The following is a 12,499-nucleotide window of genomic DNA, read 5'->3' as shown; positions in this document are numbered from 1 at the left end:
CACCCGAGCACCGGCTACGAGCAAAAATCGTGTTCATAGTAAGAAGACTAACGAGCCGGAGAAGAATGAACCAACACTCACGGAAGAAAGAACAGCAGTTCTTCGCTTTTGGTTGAGAAGAGGCAAGATTCTGAAACCCGAACACGTCACCTTCATTATACTGAGACACCCGCAAGTGAAGACCGTTTCGTTGGTTCCTGTATCAGTGGACAATCAGCCGAAGATGATGCGACTGTCAACCTTCAAAACCACCAAGAGAACCAAAAGGATGTTGGTGATAATCACCGTCGATTTAATGCGAGTTGAAGAGGATGGCGTATGGTGTCAATCTACGAGCCAAGATGTTTGGAAAGCAATTCCCAAATGCAGCTGCTGTATTGCCTGTACGGGTCTCGACTTGATCGTGAATCCGGTTGAAATCGATGAGACAATCGCCGATGTAGAGAAAACAGTGCAAGACTTTGAATTTGAATGATTTAAGGCGGCGCGCGACAAGCCTTGCTCCAATCGGAGTCAACTGGGTATTTCACTTGCATAACGGTGGTCGGTGGAAGCAAGTACAGCAAGCTCCTGCGTATTACGCGACACTGAGGCTCATAGGGCCCGGTTTTTTCCAAATTCCGGCGAATCGTCGCTGTTTATCCCAGTAATCGGCAAGCATGAAAATACACGGAACAAGGTGAAAAGAAGAAGAGCTCTTCGCGACCGAAGACACTCCAGGAGCATGATCTTAGATCCCGAGCCCAACGTCGCAAAAGACCGGATTCCGCCGCAACAGGGTCTAGAATCGGTACAGGCACTACTCGAGCGGTCGCCTTAAAGATGCAGACAGAAGAGGACGGTCATCACGTGGGAAATCAGCGTCCCCGAGGTTCAAAGCCGAAGAGGCAAACGAACGCGATAGAACAGAATTCCGCTGAAAGGGAGAAAAAGACCCTCCAGAGAGGGTGAGCGAAACCACTGACAAGACCCATGTTTTATATTCATCGGGAGCGAAATTCTCTTAATTTCCCAGAGAATGCTTGTTTCTAGTATTTCTCCCTTCTGGAAACCTTACTCGCCCTTCTTCCATGTCGTCACGGTATTTGCGGACCCAGCTCGGACCACCCATGCCTGTTACTCATCTGATCGCTGACCCAACGACGAAAATCGCGCCCGCTTCACTGATATCGATTTTTTTTTTCTGAGGTTTCCTACCGTCGCGATTGAGTTTCATTGCCGAAACATCACGAAATTGTCGCATACCTAATGTCGAGCTAGCTCCTCAATAAGCCGCTCGCTCTAGATGTTCACGGTGTCAAAAATCCAGACTCTGGACTCGGTTCGAGACGTCCGAACTCCCTCCTCGAGTTTCATTCGTTCCCTCTCTTAATAACGAAGAGATTATCGAGTGCGACTGATCTCTCGAATTTCCTAATTCTTGCAATCTTGTCTCGAATTTCGCCGAGCGAAATGAGCGACACACGAAAAGCTCGAACGCGTGACGACACTCTGCCTCGAGCCAGTAAACGTTTACGTACAACCTTGAATAGTGCAACAGAGCAAGCCAATGTCGTAATTTCACAAAATCGTCGCAGAGGTAAAATCTTGATGAAACCAATGTGTAGCGGATCTAGAGGATGAGAGCCGTCTGATTAGGTTCTTACCCGATCATATCCCCATTCAGACATTACCCCCCGGACGCTCTCGCTGCGTTCAAATTCCTTGCGAACGCCTAGAGCTCGGAGGCCGCAAGAAATCGCCAAAAGGCGTGCCGCCACCTGTCAAAGGGTCCGTGACTGTCGCCGACGTGTGAAGCAGAATAACGTGGTTCAATCTAATGATGAGGTCCAAAATAATGCTGCACTTCCGGCCGGTGACCTCCTCTCATTCTAACCGAGTTCCATCACGTCTCCGGAGAGCTCGTTTCATCACGCATCTCTAAATCATATTTCATTCTACAGAGCGAGCTCTCGATACTCCCTCATCGCTTTGATGCACAAGCTACGGCATATGGTTATATTTATAATCATTCCAAAGCGACGCTCAAATTCGCAGAACTTTTCCTCAGCCAACATTTCGGTTCAGCTTGCTCAGTTTGTGATCGTTTGTGGCTGCCGAATATGCTGTGCAAACCACGCCCGTGCCATGCTAAAACCCTCCAAGTATTAGGCTGTCAGGATCCTCAGACAATTCTTTGTAAAACTTGTGCAACATCTCTGGCTAAAGGAAACATCCCCACTTTTGCTACCTACAATGGTTTCCGCTATCCCCCAAAACCGTCTCATCTGCCTGAACTCAACGCCATAACGCGGCGTTTGATCAGTCCCCGGATACCCTTCATGCAGATCCGACGTCTCCGTCAAGGATATGGTCCCTTCAGAATCGTGGGCCAAATCATTAATGTTCCGATAGAGGTTCAGAAGGTGGTTTCGAGTTTGCCTCGTTCATTAGCTGACGATCACGCTTTCAACGTGACCGCGAAAAAAAACTCATCCACAAGAGCACCGCGAATTCCGGTCAAGTCAAAATGAGTGAGCTTAAAGCCTGGTTGGAATATTTGCAAAACACGCCCCTCTATGAATTATACAACATCACAATCGATTGGTCAGATTTTTCGAATGAAACAAGTACAGACGTCCGAGATCTCGATGCCATGAATGCGGAGTCCTCTGACTATGACCATTTGGTTGCAAACCAACAATCCCTTCTTTGGAACGAGGATAAATACTTGTGCCTAGCTCCCGGGCAGTCAGAGAGGCCACTGAATCTTAATTTTGATGAACATGGCGAAGAACTAGCTTTTCCTGATATATATTACGGGGTTCCGAGGACGTTCCGGACAGGAGTAAATGTCACTTCCTTCCAAGTCATAACCAGTGAAATTAGGCGGCGGGACCGGCGCGGAACAACACCGGAGCATATCCTCTATCAGGCTGCGAAAGCAATGCGACTCCGTATTAATGACGGTCCACGAGCTTCTTACAAAATGAGTGGTGATTTGAAGAAAATCACCCGTGAGATGATCGAAACTAGGAGTTTCCTCGAAGATTGTGTGCAACATAACTTCGCTTTCTTAAAGTCGATCCCTGATTCGGTCCAGTATTGGATGACCAAGAAAAGAGACCTCTTCGTTATGATAAGACAACTCGGCAAACCTTCGATGTTCTTGACCATGAGCGCCAACGAGACTCGATGGCCACATCTCCTTCAGAATCTCTACAAATTGAAAATGGGCCTCGATACAACGACTGACGATCTTTTAAATGACTTCTCCGCTTCATTCCGAGCGGATCTTGTCAATAATGATTCTGTCCTTTGTTGTTTGTATTTCTGGAGGATGATAAACGTCATCATGCAACTCCTGAAGAACAAAAAAATCAGCCCCTTCGGCAAGCATCCCGTTATCGATCACTTTCTCCGGGTAGAGTTTCAGCATCGTGGGTCTCCTCATGTTCATGTCCTTCTGTGGCTTGAAAATGACCCAAACGAAGCGCTCTCGGAAGATATGCCGCAAACCGTTGCTTTGATTGATGAGCTTTGTTCTGTCAACACAAGGGAGCACATTCTCGATCAAGATTATGCTCCGTTGCAAGTTCATAAACACACGTTCACTTGTTATAACAATGAGACGACTTCTTCGGCTGGTCAATGCCGCTTCAATATACCATTCTGGCCCATTGACAAAACCCGTATCATAGTACCCATGGCGAAGGGTGATGGCAAACGAAATGCACTCATGAAAAAAGGACCGTTCCGTAAAGAAAGCGCTTGAAGAGAATACGTTCAGTTCATTCTCAGATTTCCTTCAGTCTATGGATCTCAGTCTAGATATGTATCTTGATGTGATCCAAGCCTCCGTAGAGAGGCCAACCGTTCTTTTCAAACGAGGTTTGAATGATATATGGACTAATACGTTCAATCCATGGATATCGAATACTCTGAAATCGAACATGGATTTGCAATTCGTTCTTGACGAGTACACCTGCGCGTCGTACATAGTAGAATACGTGAACAAAACAAATCGCGGCATATCAGACCTCCATCGTAGAATGACAAATTTGCAAGAAGAGTACCCTGACGATGATTACACTAATCTTCTCAAACGCCTCAGTGTACGCATGTTGGATTCCGTCGAGATGACGACACAGGAAGCCGCTTGGTTCACCTTACGTCAACCAATGAGTGTCGGTAGTCGAGATACTGTATACATTACAACTGAAGCCCCCAACAAACGAACACTCTGCCACAAGACCAAAAGAGCCATGGATTCCGAAGGAATACCATCAGAATCGACTGATATTTGGACGCAGAATGTCATACAGAAGTACGAATCACCTCCCAATTACTTAGCTAACGTTTGTTTAGCAGACTTCACGTCTTTGTTCCGTCGCGTGACCGGAAAGCTACACGAAAACGGGGAAGACTTGTATTTAGAGAGGGACTTTGCTCGCATAATCCGCTGGAGTTTTTTCAAAGTCACTGAAGAAGTTGATTACAAACGTAGTATGGTCCTCTTGTTCCATCCTTTCCGCAACGAGCATATCGATCTCTTAGACGACGATAAATTCCTTCAACTTCACGATGACCATGAAACGAGTATACTAGAAAATCGTCAGCTTATAATCGTTACGAGGACTTTGAGAACAACGTCAGCAAGTACCGCGAGATTTGGCTTCAAGCCGAGGACAATGATCCTAGATCTGATATGGAGGATGACGGCGTTTACGTCCACAATGATCGTGACTCCTTAGATCAAAACAACGATGATATATTCGTAAAAATTCCATCGTCTTTTTTTCGATTATCAAGACGAGAAGCAATGTCCTCTCAGCTGCTGACTATTGTCAAAGTTTGCGACACGCCAACTTCGAACAGAAGGCTCTGATCAAGCACTGTATCGCCCGGATTTTCGACCCATCCCTTCCTCCGATACAGATCTTTTTCACAGGACCTGCTGGTAGCGGGAAAACCTTCACTTACAATCGCTTTGCCCAAACACACGATTCTGAACGGAACGCTTATGTCGCCACTGCTTCAACGGGAAAGGCCGCTATGGCCGTCAGGGGAACAACCGTCCATCATGCGTTTAACATCTGCACCATGCAACGCCGAGGAGGTCTTTCCTTCGAACAGATTCAAGTGTATCGAAGTGCCTTCGCTGATATACGAATCGTGTTCATTGATGAAATTAGTATGATCGGTGCTGGAATTTTTCACACCATCAATGAGCGCTTAAAAAACATCACGATGCAACACGATGTCCCTTTCGGTGGCATGGATATCATATTCAGCGGCGACTTGCGTCAATTGCCGCCTGTTTGCATGAAACCTATATATGAACCTTTGACTCGAGGCATTCACCGTTCTGTGTTGTGGCAGTCTCTAGAATATTATCCTTTGAATCACGTGATGCGACAAGCGGATTCCCGATTTTCTTCAATTTTGACAAAAATTGGTGATGGTGTCCCACTGGCGAGCGATGAGCAACGCTTGATCGAATCTCGATTCCGAACTCGCGAATGGTGTGAAGAACACGCGCACAGTGCCATACGACTGTTCCACAGAAATAATCAGGTCGAGGCCTACAACACCTCTGTCGTGACTCCGAAATGGGTCGCGGTCGCCACCGACATATATTCCGGCCATCGAGATAATGTACAGCTTTCCTGTCGCGTTCGGATGTTCATAAAATGTCTCCGGCGGAAACAGGCAATCTCCTCTATCATATACCTTTAGAATTGGATCAGCCCTACATGATTTCCTGTAATATCGATGTGAACGACGGCTTGGTGAATGGAGCGATTGGCTTCTTGAAATACGTGGACGAAAGATGTCTTGATGACGAACCGTCAAATTCATCCCGAGCTCTGTCTTCTCCTCAGCCTTACTGTTTATGGCTTGATTTCGTTGACAATCCCCAAATAGGCGCTGTGGTGAGAACAAAACACCGCCCTATGGCTCTCACGAGGGAAGAATTACAAACATCTTGGACCCCTCTATTCAAAAAAAGTCTCCTTCTCGATCACAAAAGGCAGCAAAATCAAATGCAGCCGCTGGAATTTCCCACTCCGCCTTGCTCGCGCCATTACAACGCATAAATCTCAAGGTGCCACTTTCGAAAATGTCGTGTTTGATTACGATCGCAATCTCCAACAACAACTCGTTTATGTCGCGTTGTCGAGAGTCTGTTCGATTGAAGGCTTGTTCATCACGAACTCCAAGAACGACTTCAAATTTTATCACGGTTCGGGTTCTTCTTCGCCGAAGATTCTGCAACTCAAGTCAGAATTGGCTCGCCTCGATAAACACCATTTTCAGACCCTCGACAGCAAAACTCTCTCTCATTTTGCAAACTTCGAGACTTTACTGCTAAATTTCAACAATCAGAGCCTCAAAGCTCATTGCAGTGATTTTGAGAATGACGTCGTTTTAATGAAAGCCCATCTGATTTGTTTCACCCAAACTTGGATGGAAAACACTTCTTCAATAGAATTGGAAAGATACACATCAGTGGCTAAAAATAAGCGGCGCGGAACATCAGGCGGAGTCGCCATATATCTCGGAAAGGGTCGTTCTCTCCTAAAACAAAATGAACAGCCTAGTCTTCTTGCTACCGATTGTGGAGACATTTGCTTCGCCGATGTCGTTCTCGGAAACCGTCCCACACGATTAATCGTTGTTTATCTCTCACCCGGATGCAATTTACGTCGAATAATGACTTTCTTCGATTCGCATCGAAATGTATTGACGATGGCTCGAGATGTACCGAATCAAGCTATCATTCTGTGTGGAGATTTCAATTGGGACATATCAATCGTTGGTAAGAAAGACCCTCTGTGTCAATTCATGAAATCCAACTTTGATCTGGATTTAGAATCTGAAGCTTCGACTCCGACCACAAGGGCTCGTTCATGCATTGATTTGATATTCTCAAGGAATTGCCCGCCGTCAGAATGCATACCCAATATTAGCTATTTCAGTTTTCATAAGCCTATATTCTATTGCATCGGCGATAGCCTATAAATGATATGCGATAAGTGTCTGTCATCAGTAGAGCTCGGACTTTCAAGCACTGAAAAAACGAGAAATAAGCAAGCAAATATGCACCAAAAAATGAGAAAATAAGCTCTTTCAAGCGCGGGATATGCTCGAACGATTTATACAAGGTTATGATTTAGCTACAGTACACAATTAGCACCATCCGTAGGTTTTCGAAAGTAAAACTGTGACGACGATCGTCAAGGGTGTATTTCAACTGAGAAAAACTCCTCTCCACGTCAACGGACGTCAACGGAGCGAATTTGAAGGCGGCAATTTCCCCAGGACTAAAATCGAGGTTACAACTTTCGGGGATATCCCCCCTTAAAACATCCGCAATCGCCTTGACACTACCGTAGTCTGGATTCCGACTCAATACCGATTTATACTTTTCTCGGAGCCGGTCCCCGATCTGGCCTGGCGTATCTTCGAGTGCGTCTAGAACTCGTTCAAACGTTCCAATGCTCTCGATTAGAGGAGTCTCTTTTTTTTCAAGTTTCTCGATGCCAGGTGGTAGGTGACCGAGATGACTTCTGATGAAAGCGAGATCTCGTTTCAGGGACTCGTCCTTCAACAATCCTTGAGCTAGCGCAATGCTCGCGGCCTCAGACGCGTCCAGAGACTGGACAACCACCGCGAAAGCCTCGAAATTCTCGGCGTAATAGAGAGCGGCATTAATCCAGGTTCCCCATCGCGTCAGGATTGGTTGAGGCGGCAGAGGTATCCCGGGTGCCTTCTCGCGAAAGGCTGTTGTCCTTGAAGCTGATTTCAAAAAAATTTTCTTGCCATTCGAGACGAGCTTGTCTACCTTCGGAAACAGGAGTCTCACTTCTTCTGCCACTCGATGCAATGCATGTGCGGTGCAGGTCAAATGCAGCATTTTCGGGAACATCACTTTGAGAGCCGTGCCTGCTTTTTTCATGTAGGCTGCGCCGTCCGACACAAACAAGAGCACACGGTCGTGCTGGATTTGCTGGGGCCAGAGGAGCGTCAACGAATTGACGAAGACCTGCGATATTGTACTACCGTTTGTCTTCTCTAGACTTTCGCAGTGCAGAAGGAAGCTTCGGCTGGATGTCGTCTCCATAGTCCCGACGACAACATGGGCTACAAAACGACCTGTAGCATCCGTCGTTTCATCGACAGAGAGCCATATGAACTTCTCAGCGACATAGCTTCTGATAGAGTCCAACTTGCTCTCGTAGGCGCTCCTGATATAGTTTTTGCGCAACGCGGATGAACTCGGCACCTGATGTTTCACGTATTTCCCGAAAAACGATCTTAGTTTTTCGTGGTCCAATTTGAAAAGCGGTATGCCACTCGACAAGAAGGCATCACAGAGGTCGAGATGGAATTGCGATTGCTTCCCAGAAGCTAATAGGAACGGTAGCATCTGAGAGACGCTCGATGAGTCTGTCTGCTGCTTCTTCTTCTCCACTAACGATTTGTGTCTCACTCCGTTCACGTGTTGTGAAACCGCAAACTTCTTATCGGCCGAGATTTCTCTCTCGCAGACTTTGCAGAACAGAACGCGACCGTCCGTCGAGAGTACTTCACAACCGAAAACTTTCACGAAGGTCTCCATCTTCGACCTTGGCGTTGATTTTTCTTTCGGCATTCTTTCCTTCCTCTCGGAGTTTACGTTCACTTCTCGAAACGAATGTTTTCGTTCGCAGGTGGTGGCAAGCGATCACCGAGCAGTCCGGCTGGTTGTGTTTGATTCGAACGTCGTCAAAGCCGTGCGGTGTGCAATGTTGAGCATTCTTGGAGTCGCAGGCGCCGAGCCTCCCGGATGCGTGAATGATTGGCAATGGACGAGACATCCGGGCTCTCTCGGAAAATACTGCTCGGGAGGCTATCCCCGAGCGTAAAATCTCGAAATAAGCATTATATGCGTTTAAATCTCGAATTAAGCATTTCCGACCGAAAAGGTCCTAAATAAGCATTTCCAAGCAAAATATGCATTTTGCTTGAAAGTCCGAGCTCTAGTCATCAGCCTACCTAGATGATTGAAAATGTATATGTATGAATAAATTGTCCAACGCCTTTCTGAAAACAGCGTAGTTCTACGCGCTCATACCGCCCGAGTCCATGACTCGGGCATCCCGGGAATTTTTTTATGCCTTTATCGTGTTGGAGCTTATTAACAGCAACATCTTGAGCGAAGTCGGCAATGATGGAGATCAGCGACCAGGCAGGCCCGTGAGGGCCCGTCGCAACAACTTGGCATTGTTGGATTCCACATCATTGTGAGTCCTCTGGAGTAGGCCGAAGACCGACAGATTCTCTGGGCCTATATTTCCGATCCAAAATTTTGAAACGCTCGCGAGAAATACGGGGAACCCGATATGTGCTCCCAGTGCTCTTTCCGACAGTTTCTTGAAGGCTGGCTCAATCATTGTCGGTGGTAGCAAGGGGAGCGCAGCGAACGCAAGGAGGTTTGACCTGACTTCGCCTCGTTTGCGAAGGTCCACTGCCATGCCGACTGCTTTATCGCAGGCTTTTTTCACAAGAGCTTGTGAGTAATGAAATGAGCAGCCATAAATTTTCGCACCTGGGAATTCTTCTCTCACAGCTTTCCTCATAGCGTTGTCCCAGTCTCCCATGTATGCAGGGATGGTCAGGCCCGGCAGACAGTCTTTTAAGCATCAGAAAACCCATCGATAGGCCTCAGAATCTGTCGAGCTCATAAGCGCACAAGCAATCATTCCTACATGACCGTCCCAGTTCCCATGCATGGTGAAAAGCTGTTTACACAGCTTTCTGGGACGACTTTATAAGTCGCGTCGGCGTGCAAGATGCTTGCATTTCTCAAGAGACACAAGAGAGTGGGAGCGGTTATGACGAGGATGTTTTTATTGCTGTTGAAAAAAGTCATCAACCTCTCCCCGTCTTGGGTGATATTGAAACCGAAGTGATCTCCGGTCTCCATTTTCCTGCGGAGTTCTCTCAGGCTGTCAACTGTACCAGGACGCAGTTTGCTGGCATGATACCGACACGTACGCAAATGCCGCTCCACAACTACGGTGCTTGCGGCCGCGCGGGATAGCTTGCGCCGATGCTTCGATATCGTTTGCTCTGGTTTCTTTGTTGGGTCCTCTCTTATTTCTTGAATCCAATTACTTCGTGTGTTTCGATAATCAATGCCGTATCCTTCTCTATCCGGAGTATGATTGTGGCTCCCAGACAGGCTGAGAATCTTTCCGTTAATTTCGATCTTGGCAACCACTTGGCACCCAGTTCTCCTGAGAGACTTGCATACGAGGGTGATGACAGCGCGGGCCAGATTCATTCGCTTCTGATGAAATAAATAGCAGCCTGAGCCTTCTGAATGCTCTGGGCCTCCAAGACGGTATAGACCTCCTTTGTGGGACCAAATTCTTTTTTCGCCGAACCGCAGACTCGTTACTTTCACAAAATTCTCTTCCTGATTCATATTCATCGCTCAGATCACACTGGGGGGGGGGAAGGGAGGGTAGGATGCTCACTTTGGAGGAGTGGGAAGAACGGATGGCTTTCGTTGAGCTCGAAGTCACACAGTGGAAGAACTTGATGACTCCGATTGCAACACGTATATACAATGGAATGAAATCGCATTTTGTTTACACGCTCGGCAACCGTTGCCAGAGTCTGCGCAATATTGAAAGTTTCGAATTTCAAAGTTCATGATCTTCCTGGGAGTCCCCTGAGATCCCCGTCTCGCATCTGTCTCTCTGTATAATACGGATTCTCGATGGAGAGCGCAAACGTGCTGCTTGAGGCCCCACAGAGGAGATATATCGGAAGCAGACCAGAATCCCCGCCATACTTCGGACCAGAGGCGCCTTCGGGAGAGGCCTGAACCCGGGAAAGAAAATACCGCTTCCTTATTCCATACTCACTCCCAGCAGTAGAATTCCAAATAACCGGCTCCAGCCCCTCGCTATTCCAGAAGACTCGCTCCGTCGATCTGCGCCTGTCGCGGACTCGCGCGAGGAAAAACATTCACGGGGGTTTCCACATTTTCGACCGCCGGTCTCGGACGCACGGGATGATGGTCTTTTTTCGTCGTCTGCTATTCCCTCCCTGTGTACTGCGAGTTACATCGAGGAGACGGACATAGGCATACCAAAAACCGCCGAGAAAGAAAGATGAAATTAATATAGCCTTTTCCGAAATTCGAATGAACATCGTCGTTTTGTGTGGACTGGGAGGGCGACTCGAGCAGTGATTGAACCCTAATTTTCATCATATCTATATCCTCATACGAATGGGGAGGAGGAGCAGGAGAATGACGGGATGAGGAAACGCGGGAGAACAAACGAACGAGAACTCAAACCGGAAAAGCAACGAGAGAGAGAAGGCAAAAAAAGACGGCACATGGTTCAAAACGTGAGAAACGGGAGGAGGAACGAGGAAAGGGACGGCGAAAAACTGGAGAAGGGTCGGGGAAAAACCGTTTATTTCACCGTGCCGTTTATTCGGTGTCACCAGGTGGCGTCCCGAACGGGGCGCCAATACTTGAAATTTCAACAGCTCGCATCTCGGTTTCCATAGAGTAATACTTGACAGTCCCGCCAAGCGAGATGCACAAATGAGCGGCAGTATCGAGAATACATACATATGCACCTAAAGCTCGGCTGGTAATTAATTTAAGATGAGCAGGATTTATAATATTATCACAATGTTAAACCTGGGTGATCGTTGCTGGGTGTCTTGCGTTGTGTAGTTTGAAAAAGAAACTTCCGTCTCATGGTTCCTCGTTGCCAGGCCGTGTAGGATCGTCGCCGACTTCGAGGGGTATCAGCAGATGAACCGCTCGTCGAGAAGTTCTGCCGTTCTGAAACTTGACGGTGTATGTCCGAATCAAGTTATCTCGGCCCCGATGTTCCTCCATTATCCGAACCAGCGGATACTTCGAGCGTGGGCGATTGTCATCTACCAGGATGCAAACATCTCCTATTCGGATAGACTCGGTGGGGCGACCTCGCGAACAATTCGCGCTGCGGATCAGGGTGATATACTCGCGCCACCAGCGGACGGATAGGACCTGAAGTATGTCGTACGCTCGATCATCTGCTTCCGTAGAACGTCGCCGACCGCTGGTTCGTCGTTCCGCAAATCATCGATGGGCAAAATTGACGCGAGCGGGGAGGGCTGAGGTCCTCCTCTGAGGAACATCGCCGGCTTGAGTGCGAGGGGCGAGTCGTCCCCGGAACCTGACCCTACGAGTGGTCGGTCATTGATCACAGCCGTGAGCTCAACAATAATAGTCCGAAACTCCTCGAACCCTACGAGCGATCTGCCTAGCGTACGTTGCAGACAAGACTTGAACGTACCGACCAATCGCTCCGTGTGTCCCGAAAAGTGCGGCGCTCTGGGCGGCGCGAACTTCCAGGTGATGCTCCTGCCTTGTAGGAGATCTCTGACCTCGGGATTCTTCATCGTGTTGAACAGCCGTTTGAGATCTGTGGAAGCCTTGACTAGATTGGTTCCATTG

The 12,499-nt window shown here is 47.7% G+C and overlaps 1 protein-coding gene and 1 pseudogene across 1 annotated transcript; one reads left to right on the top strand and one right to left on the bottom strand.

The window, feature by feature from the left end:
• Window positions 1-1,822: 1,822 nt before the first annotated feature.
• LOC114828523 (uncharacterized) lies at window positions 1,823-7,005 on the top strand (annotated as a pseudogene).
• A 151-nt stretch (window positions 7,006-7,156) lies between these two features.
• On the bottom strand, window positions 7,157-8,605 carry LOC100906479 (uncharacterized). The gene has a single exon (XM_003738364.2). It carries the CDS (start codon window positions 8,603-8,605, stop codon window positions 7,157-7,159), a length of 1,449 nt encoding a protein of 482 aa, XP_003738412.2.
• Window positions 8,606-12,499: the final 3,894 nt, after the last annotated feature.

Source organism: Galendromus occidentalis, unplaced genomic scaffold (genome assembly GCF_000255335.2).
Source record: "Galendromus occidentalis unplaced genomic scaffold, Mocc_1.1 scf7180000075932, whole genome shotgun sequence".
NCBI lineage: Eukaryota > Metazoa > Arthropoda > Arachnida > Mesostigmata > Phytoseiidae > Galendromus > Galendromus occidentalis.
This window is presented reverse-complemented; position numbering and strand designations above follow the sequence as displayed.